General features: G+C 48.0%; 1 protein-coding gene across 6 annotated transcripts; it reads right to left on the reverse strand.

The window, feature by feature from the left end:
- Positions 1–7,169: 7,169 nt before the first annotated feature.
- LAX1 (lymphocyte transmembrane adaptor 1) lies at positions 7,170–16,280 on the reverse strand. Of its 6 annotated transcripts, none has more exons than XM_045981934.1 (6): positions 16,025–16,280; positions 14,532–14,711; positions 11,616–11,728; positions 11,094–11,204; positions 10,429–10,514; positions 7,170–8,750 (listed from the first exon to the last, which is right to left on the reverse strand). In XM_045981934.1, the coding sequence occupies exons 2-6, from the start codon at positions 14,612–14,614 to the stop codon at positions 7,956–7,958; spliced, it is 1,188 nt and encodes a 395-aa protein (XP_045837890.1). In that variant the 5' UTR covers positions 14,615–14,711; positions 16,025–16,280; the 3' UTR covers positions 7,170–7,955. The 6 variants fall into 6 exon arrangements, with proteins under 6 accessions (XP_045837890.1, XP_045837886.1, XP_045837888.1 ...); XM_045981930.1 differs by having other exon boundaries at positions 14,532–14,772; XM_045981932.1 differs by having other exon boundaries at positions 14,532–14,788.
- Positions 16,281–20,126: the final 3,846 nt, after the last annotated feature.

The raw sequence follows: 20,126 nt of genomic DNA on the forward strand, positions 1-20,126 counted from the left end.
GAGATTACATAAAAAACAAAATCTTTAAAAACACAAAAGTTCTAATATTTATGCCATTGGATTTCCAAAGAAGAGAAGAGACAGACTGATGCAGAAAAACGTTAGAAGAAATAATAGGTCACAAAAGACAACGCAATAGGGAGGAATTGCCATGGATTGGAAGAGATGAGGTTGTGTAAGTACATGTTCTGTGGGATCCTGGAATGGATCCTGGAACAGAGAAAGGACATCGGTGAAAAGGTGATAAAATCCTGGGAAAGTGTCTAAGTTGGTTAATAACACTGTACCAATGTTAGTCACTCTGTTGTCATCATGATATCAAAGTTATGCAAGGTGTTAACATTTGGGAATGTTCGCTGAAATGTATGTGGGAAATCTCTGCATTATTTTGGAACTTTTCTGTAAGTCTAAAATTATTTCAAAATAAAAAGGTTTTAAAATTTTTAAGTGAAAGGAAGGAAGGGAGGAAGGGGTCGTGGTTACATTAATGGCAGATGAAATACACTCCAGAACAAAGAAGATGGCTGGCGATAAAGGGGGCCATCGTCTGATGATGGAAGTCAATTCACCAAGAAGACCTAACCGTCCTAAACGTGCATGCAACTAACAACAGAATGTCAAAATACATGCAGACAAAGGGAGTAAAGCAGAACGGATAACTAGAAAAATCAACAATTACATTTGAAGACTTCAACACTTCTCTCTGAGTAATTGCTAGAACCCACGGAAGGAAAATCAGTAAGGGTATAGATGATCTGAAAAGCACTACTGATCAACTTGACCTAACTGGCATTTGCAGAGTACTCTACTCAACAGCATCCAAACACATATTCTTTTCATGTGAGATTCTGCAAAATTAGAATACCCTGGAAGAATTATGTCTTGACTTGGGATCATCAAGAATGGATTTCGCAGGGCACCTGGGTGGCTCAGTGGGTTAAAGCCTCTGCCTTCGGCTCAGGTCACAATCCCACGGTCCTGGGATCAAGCCCCGCATTGGGCTCTCTGCTAGGTGGGGAGCCTGCTTCCTCCTCTCTCTCTGCCTGCTTCTCTGCCTATGTGATCTCTGTCTGTCAAATAAATAAATAAATTCTTAAAAAAAAAAAAAAAAGAATGGACTTCCCCTCTTAGAGATCTCCAGGACACCTGGCACAAACCCGAGTTTCCGTCAGAGATTCTTGGCATCTGAGCGTCAGTGGAGACCTTCTCTGAGGTGTCTGCCTGCTATTTCTCGGAGCATTGGTGGTTTTCTGTGGCTGCCTTCTGCTTTGATGTTTGCTGTGACTTCCAGGAAAGGAAGTACTTCCTCTAAATTAATGCTGTATCTGGTACCTAATCTAAATCAGCTCATCAGGAGATCAGCAAGTGCACCGGCCTAACAGCGTTCTTCTTACTTTCTCATCTTTTAAAACCCAGGGTGTGTGAATACGTGTATGTGTGTGTGTGTGTGTGTGTGTGTGTGTGCGCACACATCTTTGAGTTTTATAACTCGTTTCCGATATTATCAGGTTCGTGTGTCATCAGATATTGAACTGCTGTGCAGTCGTGGGGGACAAAATGTGTTCTCGTCTTAATCCCTGGAACCTGTGAATATGTGACCTTACATGGTAAGAAGGACTTTACAGGGTGATTAAGTTAAGAACTTTGAGATGAGATTATCCTGGGTTATCTGAGTGGGCCCCATGTAATGACAAGGATCCTTATAAGAGGGAGACAGGAGATGATGAGTCAGAATCGTTAATTCCACTTCTTGATACGCCCACATTCTACTAACAGTCTCCACCGTTAACTGATGAGAAAGGGAAGACTGAAAGAAAAAACAAAACAAAACAAACTATGGATTGCCTTATTTTTCCCTTTCTTGCCAGGCCATTTTTGACATAAGTGGTTAAAACTAACATAAAGAAGGAACGGAAATGAGGAAGGATGTGGTAGGTCATCTGTGCTAGAACACTATTGCCTTCTTTCTGTAATCCCTGCTTATCAATTGCTTTAATAGTCAGAGTTTCTGGAAGTATTTGCACGTCACTACAGGCCCTCAGCCCACAGGGAAACCGGAAGTGATAACAAAGCACCATGATGGCAGGGGAGTGCCCAGGGAGGAGGCTTGGCAGAGGGACAGCAAGACCTTGACTTCTGCTCACCATTAAAGGGTGAATTATAAAGAGGAAGGAGACTTAGCAAACTGTATTTCATACTAAACAGTGTTCTGAATGAGGTCCAATTAAAATAATACAAACTTGAATAATTAATTTACTGTATTTAAATAATTAAGGAATCATAACGGATTTGTTATGTTCCTACTTCCTCATCCTTATCTTGAAAAAAATTACCTCCTCCTTCGCATTGTCCGGCTCAGGAGAGGAGCCAGTTACCGCACTCGGGCATTCAATTTAACTCAAAATTTCCTGGCAACTAATGTGAGAAGAATAAAACTTAAAGGGAAAGCACGAATTATAATGTCCTGCACAGTTTTTCATTCACTTGTTTGTAAAAAAGCTCAGAACAAGAAATAAACAGGAAGATTCCTCTCTCATACAGTTTAGTACTCATTCTTAATTTGGGAGAACGTACGTGAAGTACAACTGGCTTATTGGGGGTGTAGACATAAGCTGGCTTTATTTTTTCCAAGGCCTGCCCCCTGAAGGTGGTTGGTTCAACTTCCCTTTCTTACTGGGCGGTAGCCCTCTTTGCCAAGTCTCATTTTGATCGTTTCATTTTTCATTCTCCTCCTGGCTGTGAGAATTCTGTCAAGCCATTATGTAAGATTCAGTTCTGTTCAAGTCTTCATTCTCCCCTCTGACCCTCCCATCTCCTTACTTGACCAGGTTGGGTTTCTCCCCTCCCTGGGCTTGTCCTTACTTCCCTGCAGAGCCCCCACTGGCCGGTAGCCCAGACGTGGTGCATCCTCTGAGGCAGGAATGTCAACGCTGGTTACTCATGGGGTGAACCCGACAGCCCTGAAGAAATCTGCCCATGATACTGTCACCAGGTGTGGGAGAGTTAGATCCTGGAACCATCTGCCTTTACCCCCCTGTCTGAGTCTGTTCAGGCTGCTCTAACAAAAACCATAGACTGCATGGCATAAACAACATTTATTTCTCACCGTTCTGGAGGCTGGGAAGTCTGAGATCAAGATGCCAGCGGATGTGTGGTCTGGTGAGGCCTGCTTCCCAGTTCACAGATGGCTGTCTTCTCCACGTGTCCTCACGTGACAGAAGGGACAGACAGAGTATATTTCTGAGGTCTTATAAAAGCACTGGGCTTTTATATGGGCAATTCCTTGGGGTGCCTGTGTGGCTCAGTGGGTTAAAGCCTCTGCCTTCGGCTTAGGTCATGATCCCAGGGTCCTGGGATAGAGCTCCACATCAGCAGGGAGCCTCCTTCCCCCTCTCTCTCTACCTGCCTCTCTGCCTACTTGTGATCTCTCTCTCTGTCAAATAAATAACTAAAATCTTAAAAAAAAAAAAAAGCACTAATCCCATTCCTGAGAGCTCCACCCTCGTATCTAATCACCTCCCAAAGGCCCCTATCTCCTATCTCCCAAAACCCCCTATCACATGGGGGTTTCAACATATGAATTTTGGGGGTCACACACATGTTTGGTCTACAGCACCCAACCAAGTGCTTGTGAGGCCACCTCAGACGGTCTACATCTAACAGAGGCATCCTGGAGGCCCTTTACCTGGCACACTGTTGAGTGGCCCAGGCCCAGCCACCTTCCCCTGGTGATACTTTTATTGCTGTTCTGCCCAACAGTGGGTGACCGGCTGCTTCACAGAACACCCCCCCCCCCCAAGCCCCCTGTTCTTATAATACTGTCTTCTTCCTTTCCCAAGGATGCAAGGCACTCTGCAGAGGGAGGTGGTTACTGGCCCAGGGATGGGGACAGGGAAGGAGGAAAGAACCTCTCTTCCTGACCAGCATACTCCTCAAAGGCCGGCCTCCAACCCCTCGGCCATGGAGCAGGGACATGGGGTGGTGGAGGCGGTGTTTGGTAGGATTTATTTTCCTGTGCTCAGTAAACCCTAGGCTGAGGCCTAACAGCTCACGGCATGCTAAATTCAGAATGTGGGGTGTTTTATACCCAGCTTTAGGCCTTAGCCTGGATTCCTGAATGACAGGGAAAAACCCTCCCTCAACATTTTATGGCCTAAGTACATGTGCTGAAACCGTATCGTCAATCATCAATTATCGATAACAGGCCTCTACCTTGGGCCTTGGGCTAAGATATACGGTGGATACAAAGGACTTAAATATATTTTCCTGCGGGCAAAGTGATACAGATTAATAGGGAGACTGATCAAATATGTTAACAAAACAATGCAGAAAATCAAAATACCCAGAACAATTATACTAGCATATGCTTTAATGTTATGCCTGTTTTGCAGAAGAAGGGACAAGGCATATTTCTTTAAGTGGGTTGAAACTAGATGTCTTCACTTTAGCCATGCTTTAAAATAATTTTTTAAAATTTGGGAATAATTTACAGAAGAGTCACAAAAATAGGAGAGAATTTCTATATATCCCTCATCGAGCTTCCCCCACTGCTAACATCTTCCATAACCATGATACAATGATCAAAACTAAGAACTCACATCAGTGTAATACTATTTACTAAAATGTGGGCTTTTTGAGTGCTATCATTTTTTTTCCCCCACTAATGTCCTTTTTCTGTACCAGGATCCAGTCCAAGTTACCATTATTCTATATTTAGTCATCAGGCCTCTTTGGTGTCCTCTACTCTGCAACAGTTTCTTAGTGTTTCCTTGTCTTTCATGACTTTTACCACAGTTCAGAGTTCAGGTCAGGTATTTGTAGAATGTTAGGCAATCTGGATTTTCTGACTTTTTTCTCATGATAAGAATGGGGTTTGGGGGGTGCCTGGGTGGCTCAGTGAGTTAAAGCCTCTGCCTTCGGCTCGGGTCATGATCCCAGGGTCCTGGGATCGAGCCCTGCATCGGGCTCTCTGCTCAGCAGGGAGCCAGCTTCCCCCTCTCTCTGCCTGCCTCTCTGCCTACTTGTGACCTCTGCCTGTCAAATAAATAAATAAAATCTTAAAAAAAAAAAAAGAATGGGGTTTTGTGGATTTGGGGGAAGAATACTACAGAAGTGAAGTACCCTTCTCCTTGATCATAAAACAACCTGACTTATTACTGGCCAGTTAACCTTGATCACATGGTTAATGTGGCGTCTGCCAAGTTTTTCTGGTCTAAATTTGCCGCCCCTCTCCATCCCCACCGGCCTTTCTATAGTCTATTTGTTAGAAAAGAGTCACTAAATCCAGCCCACACTCCACACCAAAGGGAAGGGGAATTAACTTCCAGTGGAAGTATTGACTAATTTGTGGAGAGACATGTTAGAGTCATCCTCGCAATGTATAAATATTTGGGGGGAGATCTTTGAAGCTATGCAATATCTTATTTCTCTTTAAAGTGTCATCCACTAATTTTAGCATTCATGAGCACTCAACAATTATTCAGTGGGGTCTTCTTTTTATTATTAAGTTTTTATTTTAATTCCAGTATAGTTAACATACAGTTCTGTGGTGTCTTAGTAGTGATTTTCTTCCTTCTTCTATATTTATTATTCAGAATTCATCAAGAAAGAAGAGTTCTCCCTTTCCTCCATTTTATTCACTTGTTGGTATGGACTCAAGAATATTTACTTTGTTCTTTGACATACAAATTTATATTATAATTAATTTTTATGCTGAAATTGTTCTAGCTTTGCCCCCAGGAACTCTTTTAGAAAGCTCCTTTCGAGGTACCTTCATATTGCCTTGTCTTTTCTTCCCCTGACACCATCCTTTTTTTTTTAAAGATTTTATTTATTTATTTGACAGGCAGAGATCACAAATAGGCAGAGATGCAGGCAGAGAGAGAGGAGGGGAAGCAGGTTCCCTTCCGAGCAGAGAGCCCGACGCGGGGCTCGATCCCAGGACCCGGAGATCATGACCTGAGCTGAAGGCAGAGGCTTAACCCACTGAGCCACCCAGGCGACCCTCTTTTTTTTTTTTTTTTTTTTTAATCTACAAGATGGTCAAGCTCCCTGTCCCTGTGTTTTCCCTACCCCATCCCTAGAACTGGCCATTTCTCCAAGGAGCTCTGATTCCTTCTACTGACAATGAGATTTAAAAACCAAGACCTGGGTGCTAAGTGTGTTCATTGCTTCTAGGGTGTCAATTCTTCTAGACCCTCTAGTGGACAGAGCTAAGAAATATATGTCTGCTAGCCTACGTATACACATATCTATATTTCTGTATCTATTCATATATATATTAAAATAAACAAGAGTTCAAACTATAGTTCCAACTCTAATTCAGCACCACAGAATTCATTGTAGCCTTTTAAAAAAAATGTTTTATTTATTTGACAGACAGAGATCACAAGTAGGCAGAGAGGCAGGCAGAGAGAGAGGAGGAAGCAGGCTCCCTGCTGAACAGAGAGCCCAATGCAGAGCTCCATCCCAGGATTCTGGGATTATGACCTGAGCCGAAGGCAGAGGCTTAACCCACTGAGTCACCCAGGTGCCCCCACTGTAGCCTTTCTAATAGTGAGAAACCTGCCTCTCCTTATCTATATTTACTTGTTTGTTCAATCTTAGTATACATTTAAAGTAGTTTCAAGATTCCTAACCTATATACCTCTGAGATATGAATTTACCAACTAGAGTATAGTGTTTGTGTAGTTTTTTGTGTGTCTCTATCTTACAGTTTCAAGTGAAAACATTATTTCCCAAAGTTAATTAGGCCAGCTCCTTTTCCCTCCCACCCCATTCATCTGTAATATAGTTAGCTTTATTTGTCTTAATCTGCATTCCACCATGGCTTCCCCTGACAGCGTGGTTAATTAAAAAAATTTACATACAATAAAAGCCACTCGTGGTGCTATATAGTTTGTGTTTTGACAAATGCACCGAGTCCTGTATCCATCACCACAATACAATACGGAAGAACCCCACTAACCTAAAAATTCCTCTGGAGTAAACTTCCCTTTCCCTAAACCTGGCAGCCACTGATCTGTTTTCCATCCTTATAGTTTTGCCTTTTCCAGAATGTCATATGAGTGGAATCATACAACGTGTAGATTTTTAGGTCTAGGTTCTTTCACTTAGCAAAACATATTTAAGATGTGTCCATGTTGTTGCACAAACCAATAGTTCATTCCTTTTTCCTGCTGAGTATAGATAGCTTTATTACATGGATTACATCGATATGCCACAGTTCATTTTTCCATTTACCTCTTGAAAGACATCTGGGTTATTTCTAGTTTTGGCATTTGTGAATAAAGCTGCTATAAATAGTCATATATGGGTTTCTGTATGAACACAAGTTTTCAGTTCTCTTGGGTAAACACCCAGGAGTGGAATGGGTTGGCTGTATAGTAATTGCAGGTTTAAAAGAAACTGCCAAACAGTTGCAATGAATGACCCTTCTGGTGTCCACATCTTCTCTAGCATTTGGTTGTCCACACTCTTTTTCAACGGGAAACTGCCGCCCCACCCCAACTCTGACTTCTTCCTTCTTTTTGGCCTCTGCCAGGATTATCTGTACAGATACAGATTAATCTGTATTCTTGCTTTGTGTCCTGTTGGTATTTGCCAAGGTAACAATTTTGGACACTTCATGTTTCCACTGTGCATGAAAGTACTCTCATTTTTAATCTAGTAACCATCCTATAAGGCAGTTTCAGCAAACATTCTTAGGTTGGTATGAGAGTTACCAGCACTCTGCTTGAGAAGAATTCCTTTCTGGCTTTCCCAGATGTTGGCTTTTGTGAGTCCCTTAACTTTTGTGTATCTCAGCCTCTTTGTAGTCTACCTGAAAGAACCCTGAAATACAAGGATGGTCAGTGGTCTACACCAGCCCCTGTAGTGGCTATGGATCCAGCAGGATAGACTACTCCACGGGACTCTCCAGCTGGGGGCCTGGGTCCTAATTCGTCAGGAAGGAACTATGTGTGTGGCCTGTGCTTGGAGTCCCCGTCTCCTGACTTGGCAGGTAGCACATTCTCATAGTCGTTAGAAGTGTCATTTGACATTTCTTCGCCATGTTCTGTCTGACTAGTCTCACTCTGTGCAGATGGCTGACAGGTCACAGGTTCCCCTAGAGCCAGAACGCTCCCTGATTGCATGACAAATTGGATGTGGGTATCTGGACCCTCTGTCCTGCCTTCTATGTGGTCTGAGTTTGAGGGGATCACTTCTTCTTCCACCTGCTGCTGGTTTCCACTGGTAAGTGCTGATGGGACATTTTCATAATCTCTACAGCACTGGAAAGCCATCCGGGGCTGCTTCCCCTGGAGGGTCTCAAGATTCAACCCTGCCATGTTGACATAGTCATTCGAGGTCTCAGAAGAGCCTTCCTCATCACTGAGTGGATCATCACTCTTGGATCTTGGAGACCAAAAACTGGCATGCTCATTGCCATTCCCATAGCCCTTGTCTTTTTCGTCAATAAGCTCCAGCTCCTGGGCACTTGGGAGGGCGGAGAGGTTCTCAGGGGTACTGTTGGTAGAAGCTAGAGCCTTAGCAATCTCCTCTGCTGTGGGGACATTAATGTAATCTCTTGAATCCTCTGAAGAAATGCTCCGGCAGTCTCTGGCTATTTTGATATTGACATAGTTTGCTGAGGGAGTGAGGTCCCCACACATCTGGAGCCATGTGGCATTGTCATAGATGCCCACTGCATAGCCGTTGGCAGGAGCATGGTCTCCGTGCAGCCAGAGGCCACTGCCTGCTTGGGAGGGCTATAAGCAAGAGGAGAAAGCCAGTGAACAGGACGGAAGCAGAAATATGGGGGAAGACTTTCTCCTTCCCCACCCAGTATCGCTATCTGATAGCTCCTTCACTGGGTTTTCCACCTTGGAGAAGATGTCTAAGTTGGGGGTCTGCAAATGCAAAGCCTTAGATCCTAGGCAGGTATGAACAAAGTGGGTGAAGCTTAAGAAAAGCAACAGTATAAATGTGATCATAAATTCCTACTGGATTTTGGCCACAGTGTGGGTGTTCAGTGGAGAGTCTCTAGGGGGGAATATTAGAAGCTGGAGAGAGTTGGCTGCCTCAGAGCCCATCACAAGGCAGTACAGCCTAGTGTCCAAAGGTAGCGACTCAGCCTTAGACTCAGGGTGCGAATCCCGCCTCACTACTCTGTGTGGGCAAGTTACCTAATCCCTTCATGCCTTTTTTCCCTAGCATATAAAATGGGGACCATCATAACACCGCCATAATATGGGTTCTGTGAGGTGTTAGTGTATGACTACGTGTGAAGTGTATGGAAGGTTCCCCATCCATGGAAAGCACTAACACTCTTGGCATTATTAGTAAAGGGGCAGCCAACATAGAGACTCAGCCCCTCACAGCCATTTAGGGACGCCGGTCTACTGTTTCCAGAACTTCTGACTTTTCAAGAAAAGCTGGACATCCAGACTTTAATGTGAAATCTTTTCAATTTTTAGATGTTGGCAACTGGCTCAAAGTATCGTTCACACGCTACAGAGTCCAAGCCAAATGTGTTGTGGCCTTAAATGGGGTTGGGACGGAGCGCCGGAACTCACTTTGGCAGCGGAATTTCCTCTTTCCTGCATGTTATCAGTCAGGAGGACCTGCAACCCCAGGAAGTCTTGGAGATGGGAACAGAGCCCAAGCGTGGGACACATAGGGGTGGGACCAGGAGGTGGCCGCATGGTAACCGAACCCAGAGCTCTGGCTAATGAGAGGCTGAGGAGCATTGGGAGCAGCAGCCGTGGTAAGACTGTGCTTTCTTGAAACGACCGCAAATCAAAGGGACTGATTCTTCGAGGAGCAAGTGAGAACTTAGCTATGAGGATGAGCCCCCGAGCTTCAAAGGCCTCCTTTTACTGTCTCTGGGGTCTCTGCTCCACAGTGTTACAGGACTCCTACCTGGGGGCTGCCTTCAGATCATATGACACATACGGTCATGGTCATTCACCTTAGCACTCCCCTGGTAACCTTGGAAATCCCCCGATTAATCACTTTCTACACCAGCTACAGTCCTCAAGGACTTACAAAGATACCTGCCCTTGAGGAGAGGCTGCATTGTTGGAATATTTGTGTCCCCTCCTGAGGTGATTACTTGGAAAGGGACAATACTCTATTGGGATAAGCCGTTACCCGTCTTTCTTAGAACAATCCACTTCTGTTCCGACATCACTTCCTTGAATACGTGTGTTCTGATGCCTTCCCCCAAATCCCAAACAATTGTTTCCACCTTTCTTAATTTTTCTCCCTAGGCTGTAGGGAGGTCCTGAGCTTGTCTTCCTAATATATTAATAGGGTCACAGGGCACCTGTCAGGGGACATGCTGTTTGTCAGGAAAGGAGATCCGTGACCTGAACTCGTTTACCTCAGTTCTGTCAGAGATATGCCATTTCTCCCAAGGGGCTCGTCCCTTCACTTGACTCTTACCACAGGCTCAGAAGGAGGGCTATCAGAATTTCTGGACAGGAGGCTCTCGGTACTAAACATACGGTTACTTCTTGACTGACGTCTCCCTGAAAGAACAGAGAATGAGTCCTGAAGCTGGCAGGCCAGTCCCCAAACGCTTCAGCCTAAAAAGTCCCCGCAGAGAGGGTGAAGTGGGTTCCTGTGGTGTCTGGTATTTGGGGCTCAGTGTTCTGTGGCAAGAGAGTCAGAGCTGGGGGAATGATGTGCTCTGAGGCCTGGAACTGTCCTCGGCTTCTAGCAAGGACCAGAGGGCACTAACTAGCACAGTGGTTCATGGCTCCTGAGGCAAACCTTACCCACCTGTAATCCCGGAGGCCATGTTTTCCTTCTGTATGTCTCCCTCATCCCTAGACACATCCATCTGACTTTGGCCAACTTCGTACCAAGATAAAACAACCCCTCCCCTGACCCAGACGACCCCCAGCTCCCCTTTCAGAGCTCTCTAGGCCCCCAGTGGGGTTACATCCTGTTTCTAGTCTAGCTCATCCTCCTCCATGCTCCTTGAAGGGCAAAAGGGTTGAGGGTTTAAAGGAAGCTGCCTCTGGGTGGTGAGAGGTACATTCTGGGGGCAGAGGAGACATCCTCTGGTGACATACGTGCTCCATAGATTAGAAAGAACAACCTACCCAGCTCTTCTCGCCTCTGGGGTAAGGAGTCGTAAATATTTTTGGCTCCTTGTCTGGGTTGAGACAGAGACAGTAAGGGCATGACGGTAACTCGAAAGTAAGGAGCTTGTCCTGCAAGACAATGAGAGACCAGTGTTACAGAATGTGGGGGCCCCTGGGGGTGAGATGGTCCCTGAAAATGTTCCCCACTCTCACTAGGTATCATAAAAAGGACATTTTCACACTTGCCCAAGTCGCTTTGAGCTAAAAGACTTGGTACACAGAAGCAGGAGGAAGAAATGGGGGAGTGTGGGACACTGGGCATGAGCGTCCCAGGGCGACAACTTTCAAAATGGAACTCCAGTCAGCACGGAGCCTTTTGGAGCCACAGCTTAGACGAGTGTGACAGTGACCAGTGTGTCAGAGAAGAACGGAGGATTTCCCAGTGCAAGAGCTTATCCTGGAAGAATAAACGGGGCTTTGAACGCCAGGCTGTGTGACTGATGCCTGTCTGTCTCCACTTGGGACAATCAAGGGACTCACGGTACTTCTTCCATTTACTCCAGTTCCACAGGCTGTAGAAAATCACAGTGGTCAGGAGGATGGCAAGGAATCCTGCAAACCCAGAAAAGATGGCGCTGCTCTGGTCTTTCTCTCTGTGAGGAAAAATAAATGGCATGTCTAGCTGTAGGAGGCTGAGAAGGTTGGAGAAGAGGCTTCCTGCAGGAAATGGAGCCTGAGGACTTGGAATGGGAGCCTGAGGTGGGTGGGCTGTGTGGCTGGAGAGAGGGAGACTGGGCACAGGAGAAGGGCACTGTCCCTTTGGAATGCCTGCTGGGTGCCTCAGGTTTGTGTGTGTGTGAAACTCATTTGATCTTTACAACAGTCCCATCTCTTCTTGGGGCCAGAAACCTGAGATTCAGACTCAGCGAGGCAGAGTAATATATCAAAAATCACACGGTAGGGAGGAGCCAAGATGGAAAGTGAGTCTAGGTCTGTTGGGGCCCAAAGACCATGCTCCTTCTACTGCATCCCCCTGTCCTCCAAAGTTACCAAATCAGGTTCATCTGCCCTTACTCACCCTCATTCCCTCCTCCTGGGCGTCCTGTCTTGTGTGGAAGGAGGGGTTACCCACCGTGCAGGGAGGGAGCTGCTCCGTGACAGAGTCTGCCTTGTGGGCATTTGTTCAACCCCCGTTTACCAACTTGTGGACCTGGTCTCCAAGCAACACTTGCTGTTTTGCGGAACGTAACCAGTGCAGATGCAGGGGTGAGTTCTTGCTGCTTGTGATTCCCTGACAGGGCTGGGGTTACTGCCTTGCTTTGCCTACTGTAACGAGAAGTCGCCGGTGGGAGTGACTTCTCTATTTATTTATTTATTATTCTCTATTTATTTAGGTCTTATTTATATCTATTTATTATTCTCTATTTTTTTAGGTCTCTAGCAGACCTAAATATTAGAAACCAGATCAGCTACCAGGGAAGACTTTTGTGCTCTTGAGTCCTAGGCTTGTTTACCCAATTTATACCAGACCTTTCTGCTAGGCTGCCCAACGGACATCTCAAACCAGATACATCTGAAACAGAATGCCCGTTCTTCTCCCAGAAGCCTGATTCTCCTCTGGTGTTGCCCATCAGCTAGCGGGTGGGTCAGAAACCTTGGAGCCATTCTTGACTACTCCTTTGCTTTCACACCTCATTTCCAGTCAATGAGCAGATTCCATCTGCTCAACCCTGGGCATCTTTCCCAACAAAATCACCTGTTGCCTCTCCACAGCCGCAACCACTCCACCCCCCCACCCCCAAGCCACTGTGTGCTCCGCACGGACCCTTGCAGTAACCTCCCTAACCATTGTCTTGCTTTCACTCTTGACCCCAACATCCTATCTTCACATAGGAGCCAGTGTGATCCCCTTAACAGTAAGTTAGATCATGTCTCCTCTCTTCTTGTGACCCATGTGACTTTGATCACACTTGGGATAGCAGCCACAGTCCCTACCCAGTGAAGACGTCATGGCACCTTATGTTCTGGCCTCTGTCTACTTTCTTCTTCCTCTTTTTAAAAAAAAAAGATTTATTTAATTAATTAGAGAGAGAAAAAGAGAGAGTGCGTGCGCACGCATGGGGGAGTATCTCAAGCAGACCCCGGGTTGAGTGCAGAACCAACGTGGGGTTCGATTCCATGACCCTGAGGTCATGACCTGAGCCCAAATCAAGAGCCAGATGCTTAACTGCCTGAGCCACCCAGACACCCCTATGCCTACCATCTGACCTCATTTCCCACTACTTCCCTTCTGACGGCGGCAGCCAGGACTCCTGGCCTGTCCTTGTCCATGAACAGCACATTCCTGCCTCTGACCAGCAGCTCCCTTTCCCAGGTGTCTGCGTATGTAGCTCAGTGCATTTCCCTTGGTCTCTTCTGAAATGTCACCGGCTCAGACAAGCCTATTACTCTCAGGTCCCTTAAGTCTGTTCTGTGTTTTCCTCATACACTTAAGACTGATGGACATTATATTATACATCTCCTTGTTTATCTGTTTATATCTGACTTTCCCATTTGACTGTCAGCTCCAGGAAGCCATGGACTTGTGGATCCTGTTGATCTGGTGCCTGGAACAGTGCCTGGCAGTTAGCAAGGGCAGGATAGATAATTGTCTAATAAATGAGTGAATTAACAAACATGAATGAACACAGAAGTGGATATTTTGGGGGGGCTTCAGGGTTCTGACAGCTTTTGAATTCATTCCCCATCAGCGCTCCTGTTCACTGGCAGGGGACACATCTTTGTCACGGTAATTGCATTTATTTCCCGAAACGACAGCGATTTTAAATTGCTGAGTTACCCGTTATCACAGAGCTGAGAGTCATAGCTACAGCTGTTGCCGAAGCTCTAACTGCTGTTGGACTTTTTATTTTAGTATGATCCTGAAAGTTTGAGCAGTAAAATTTATAGCCATGATTAGTTCTGTGAGATTTTATATCCTAAAGATGTATCTTGATCACATGTATGATTACGTTTCCCACTCATGGAAAGTTTTTAGAACCTCGAAACACATCGTTGAAAAAAACGGGCCTTTTGTTTCCATCATGGTGGGGCCTAGTTTTTTTTGAAGGTGGGGGAGAGTGGTTGTTGGGACCTGAGACAGGAAAAATTGAGGACAGCAATCGGGGCCTCTGCGAGGTGAGAAATCCAGCCAGGCCAGGCAACTGAGGTCTTAGGAAATCCTGTGTTAACACGGCTTTCCCTTCCCCCCCGCGACTCCCAATTCTCTTTTAAACCTATTCCTTTCCTCCCAGCAGTCCTGAGCACGCTTCTCTAAGCCTAGAGTTTGGTGATCTCAGTGGACCTGAGTGTGGTTGTGAGGGCTAGGAGCACTGCTGGGGTAGAAACCCACAGGGTTGCCCAGGGCTGTCTGTCTAAATCAGGGGAAGGCGGAGCTCATCACCCCGAGTCACTTACCTGTCCAGGCTGCCTTGAGTCACCTGAAGAGTCCTGGCCTCCAAGGTCCTCCCTCCGATTTCGGAAAGAGTCGGGGTGATCATATCTGCTGTCACGGCAACCTCTCTGGCTTCAGCTTCTCCTCCTAAGCCTTTTCTTAATTGTCAACAGCTGACATGTTGCCACTTCTCCTGGCTCTTCCTAAGTCGCCATCCCACAGAAGAAAAGGCCAAACTGGTTTTACATACCATCGTAAACGCTTCTGTAAGTAGACAAGACTGAGAGAAATCCTCCTCGTCTCCCTGTTTTCCAATTTTTCTAGAACTTTCTTTCCCCCCAAACGTGCATCTCCCTGGCCTCTCCCCCTGAAATGTTAGGCTGCGTGGACCCCAAACACAAAAATGACGACAGGTTTGGTTCTACCTGGATGTGGCTACAGTGCCCACTGCGGGAGGTGAGCGCTCAGCCGGGTGCGGGGCTCCCCAAGAGAGGTGGCTCAGGGAGACGGCGCGCTCTCAGCCCTCTGGTGCAAGTGTGAGGGCACAGAGGGGGAAACTGCCAAGAGGCTTGAGAGAGACTCTGTGAGAAACTCATCCTCCCCCAACCCCCAAAGCAGACAGAAAAGAGCAAACATTTGCCAGAATGGAAACAGAGAGTCGTCACAGGAAACGACACCACCAACGTGCTTATGAAGCCCGGGGCACAGGAAATGCTGCTCAACTATAATAAGAGAGAAGAAAACATGTCTGCAGCCCCTGTTCCCCAGGTTGGCCGGGAACGCTGTGGTCTGTAGGGAGTGTGACTAAAGACAGGGCAAGGTGGTGGGGGATTCGTGACTACTTCTCTGGGCTTCTACAGGGGGAACAGGCGGTTTTCATCGACACTTCCCTGGGTGATTTTGACAAAGCTTGTCTGTGTTTCACATTTGGAGACTCTCTGGAGATGACGCTCAGAATGGAGCCCATGCTGGGGCAGCCGGGGCCCTGGAGGACATTTCCTTCTTGAAGCCCTGCCCTCCCTGGCCCCTGGCTGCCTCGCTCTCGCAGGGCTCTTCTGGAGATCCATCCCAGTCCTGCTTGCTGTGCACCTCAGAGGCCGGACCCCTCATTCCCTGTGTCGACCCAAAGTGTCCCAAACATAGACAGTTGTTCAAAATTTGTTTCTAGCTGCCTTCTCTTTCCCTTACCCATCTCCTGACACTCTTTGCAGCTTGGGGGAGTCCAAAGAAAAGGGGTCACTGAGACTTTTAGGAGGCTGTGACGGGCCTCTGACGAGGCTTTCCACAAGGAAATGGACTCCCAGCGGGCGGGCACAGAAGACAGCCAGTGCCTCAGCACCGTGGCTCTCCCCCATCTCTTCCCAGTGGACACCAAGGCTCCCGGCTTCCACGGGCGGTCCACCCCTGCCTGCGCATCCAGGCTCTCACAGGCCCCCAGGGGAGAGGGGGTCCTGCCTGGCTCTCCCGGGAACACTGCCTTCCAAGCCCTTTCTGCCCTCCTTCCTCACGGCCTTACCTGGCAGGAAGCGGAGGCGATTCCAGAGGTAGCTGGTCCCGAGAGCTGGAAGCTGGGTCTCTGCCCGTTTGTCCTCCGGAATGGGTCTGAGTAGAACTAGGACTCCTCAGGAGAAAAAGATCCCTCACTCCCTGGCCCCTGTGGCCAGGACTAGTGGGTGAGACAGCGAGGCTCCCCGAGCCTGTCCTGAGCCACTGGTACCAGCGGAAGGCTGTGTGTGAACTGGGAGCTTGGGAGGCGGTACGAAGAGAAGGGCCAACAGGACCAAGCCTCAGAACCCTGACTGCTACTTTAAAAAAAAAAAATTTTTTTTAAAGAAATTCTCCTGCATGATCATCTTAAGACTTTGCTCTTATCTATCCAGAGCGCTTGAGTCAGACTAATCTTCCCTCCAGTCTCCCGACTCCTTCCTTCCCCCACACTTGAGGGAAGCAACCTTCTGAACCGAGGCTCTGCGGTGGTTTCCAGACTGGGTTGAGTCCTGCCACCTGCTCTCCTCTCCCTCCAGGCTTGCCACGACCAACCAAATCAACCAACACAAACCTGCTGTGTGAAATCATTCATCATGATAATGGCAGAAAACGACTCATTCCCGGGCAACAGGGCACATGGTATAAACCGGATTGCTCTGGTGCTTCGCTTTAGCCACTTTTAATGATTTCAGGGTTCAACGTGACATATGATCCTAAAGTATTACGATTAGGGGCTCCTGGGTGGCTCAGTCGGTTGCGCGTCCGACTCTCGACATAGGCTCAGATGTTGATCTCAGGGTCATGAGTTCAAGCCTGGCATGGAGCCTACTTTTAAAGTATCAAGATTGGTTTTAAACGACAGAACTTGTGCCTCCAAGTCAGCAAAACCCCTTGAAGGGGAGGGGTTCGCCCCAACTCAGCGATGTTACTAATACTAAAAACCTTTTGGAATCCTCTGGAAAGACAGAAGTGCTGTGTCAAGAGCATCCACACAAGTTCAGATCCTACGTGACTGCTAGGGTTATCTGGGACAGGTCCTCTAATCTTTCTGGGTGTTTCCTTGGGTGTAAAATAGCAATACCACTACTAAGGCACTGCTGTTGTGAAAATTAATTGGGCTAACAATGAAAATGCTTGGCTGAGGATTTAGCATACGCAAGCTCGTTAGGTGGGGGCTGTTGTTAATCTGACTATCTCATTAGGCTCTGGGCTCAGTTCTTTATACTTAAAGGACTGCCCCCTTCGGACTTTGTGTCTTCCTCTCTTGATGCTCAGCCTGCCTTCCTGCTACGTATCACTTTATACCTTCGGTGCGGATTTACGGGAAGTCTCCCACCATCTGGCACTGGGCAGCCGGCTTTGCCCATGCACAGTGCAGTCTGGCCCGCAGGCAGTGCTAAGCCTCGGTGAGCACCCCTGTGCCGAACCCCATGCACACCCGGCTTTTGTCACTTCCGTGCTCTGGGCCTTTGCACTGGTCCTTCACTGTGACTGCAGTTCCTCTGTCTCATAAAATCCCAATAAAATCCATCTGAAGAGTTTATACCGGTTATCTCTGGGTTGTGGGGCTTGAGGTATTTTGCTACTTTCTTCTTTGGACTTCTGTTGTTGAATTATTATAAAGGTCAGGTGTCATTCAAAAAAATATTTTATTAATTTATTTGACAGAGAGAAAGAGACATCACGAGCAGGCAGAGAGGCAGGCAGAGAGAGAGGAGGAAGCAGGCTCCCTACTGAGCAGAGAGCCTGATTCCGGGCTTGATCCCAGGACTCCGGGATCATGACATGAACCAAAGGCAGAGGCTTAATCCACTGAGCCACCCAGGTGCCCCCAGGTGTCATTAAAAAAAAAATTGTGATTAAAAGAAAAATAATGTCATAAGTGTCACACTTATGGGGTGGTGTGCTGACAGGCAAGGGGAAGCAAAGACTTCCCCTTCCAGAATTGGGTTTTGCCCTTCTGGGTCCCCATGGCAACCAGGCATAAACCAGGCAAACCAGGGTCCTCTGGATTGTTGGGATTAGTTGTTTAAATGCCTGTCTCCTCAAATAGCCTTTGAACCCCTTTGGGGCAGGACTTTGATTTATTGAATCTCTATGGATGCCTGGGGGGGGTGGTCAGTCAATTAGGCATCTGCCTTCCTCTTGGGTCATGATCTCGGGGTCCTGGGATCGGGTCCCACATTGGGCTCTCCACTCGGTGGAGAGTCTGCGTCTCCCTCTCCCTCTCTGTGCGAGTGTGCTCTCTCTCAAATAAAAAAATAAAATGAAATCTTTATTTATTGCATCTCTGGCGTCTGGCCCAGTGCCTGACCGTCAGAAGAGTGGGCCCCCTGAGGTCTCTTAGGGGCCCACTGTTGCTGGGAATTTATGACCCTGAGTGTGTAGCGGGGGGAGCTACTGAGAAAGAAATGGGCATCTGGTATTTTTTTCCCACTGTGTGCTCAGCTGTGAAGGAAAGAGACAAGCCTTGCGTGGCCCTCGCTGCCCCTTGTAGGAAGGGCGACGTGGCTCTGCGTTGGGTCTCCTTTGCCCCAGGAAGGGGTGAACGGTGGCTTTTATATTTCTGGGCCCCCAAATGCCGAAGTTGCCCTGTGTGAAGGACAGCCCCAGCCAGGCTTTGCTCTTGAAGGTCTGGGGGCTGAGACAACCCTAGCCGGCGACAGCTGCGGCCTTAGGGGCGGCAGTTCTCTCCACCTCCTGTTCACTTGCTTCTGGGCTGGAGGCCTGCTCCAGTCCAGGCAAGTCTGAAGCCGAGAACAAAGGCAGCAAATACTTCCCTTTTAAGTTAAAGTTGAGAGACAGCAGGGTTAGGACAAAAAGATTTGGAAAGTATGAAGGATTTCTCTGCTCCCTGCCCCCACTCTGCCGGAGGCCCTTGAGGAGCAAGGGGAGAATTTGAAAACCAGGAGTGTGAGCCGTCTGGGGGATCGCTTGAACTCACTTAGGCTGGGCCTTGGTGGAGGAGGTGGGCTGGCATTGCTGACAGGCAAGAGAACCCTTTCCTTAAGGCTGGCGTCCTGAGAGCGGGGCACACCTCTGCGCCCGGGTCCTTCTGGAGTCTGTGCTTGGCAGCCCCCCTTGAGCCCGGGCAGCGGCAGAGCTGCGGAGCCGAGCAAGCTGTGAGGCGTGTCCCGATGAGCAACTATCTTGCCGACAGCCCCAAGTCTCCCCTCAGCTTCAGGGCTGCGGGTACGCTGCTTCCCCTCAGCCAGCCCACACACGCGGGGAGGCTCTGACCCTGGGGCTCTCAGCAGGAAGGGGGCCTCTCCTCCACAGCAGCACCGGGGTGGGTGGGCAGTCACAGCAGGGATCAGATGAGGCCCGGCCTACCTCAGAGGAGGCCTGAGGGCAGAGGCCCGGCAGGGACGAGCCAACCAGTGCGGCAATAGGAGTGGGAGGCTGGAACAGGAAGGGCACAGGTGGAGAGGGTTTTCTTTGTTCCCTTCTTGCATGAGTGAGTAGAAGATCATTTCCATCACTTCGTTGATCCGGGCGTTCCTGAACTCGGGTGACGAGTCATAGATGTGAATTTTCTTGGAACAAGCATTTTCTTTTCACTCTTCTGTGTGTCATAGGACACCAGCGTGACAGGGGGCTCGGATTCACCTGTGTCCTTCAGTATTAAGTTGGGCCCGCACGTGTATGGCAGTCGCACTCGTCAAATCTACATTGTCCTTGTGTTTCCTGCAGCTGGAAGCCACACGACAGTCCCTTCAGCCACAGGGCAGGTGACTGCAGTCCGCAGGTAACATCTTCCGGCTGTTTCCGGCTTCATGAAAGCCAACCTTACGATGGCTTCCAGGCTCGGCCGGGCTCCGGGCTCCGCGCCAGCCCTTCCCCGCTCAGTCACTCCATTCGGACTCCTGTCTCCCCTGTATGTCCTCAAACACATCGCGGTCTCCTGAGGCAGGACCTTTGCCCTTGCTGGGCTCTTTGCCTGGAATCTCTTTATTTATCTAGCTCACATATTTATCTAGCTCTCTCTCTGGCTCCCTTCACGTATCTTCATGAGTATCTGTTCATCAGAGAGGTCTTCTCTACAGAAGAGCAGCCCTTGGGGCGCCGGGGGGGGGGGGGGGCTCAGTCAGTTGACTGTCCGACTCTTGCTTTCGGCTCAGGTCGTGATC

The sequence above is a fragment of the Meles meles genome, chromosome 17 (genome assembly GCF_922984935.1).
Source record: "Meles meles chromosome 17, mMelMel3.1 paternal haplotype, whole genome shotgun sequence".
NCBI lineage: Eukaryota > Metazoa > Chordata > Mammalia > Carnivora > Mustelidae > Meles > Meles meles.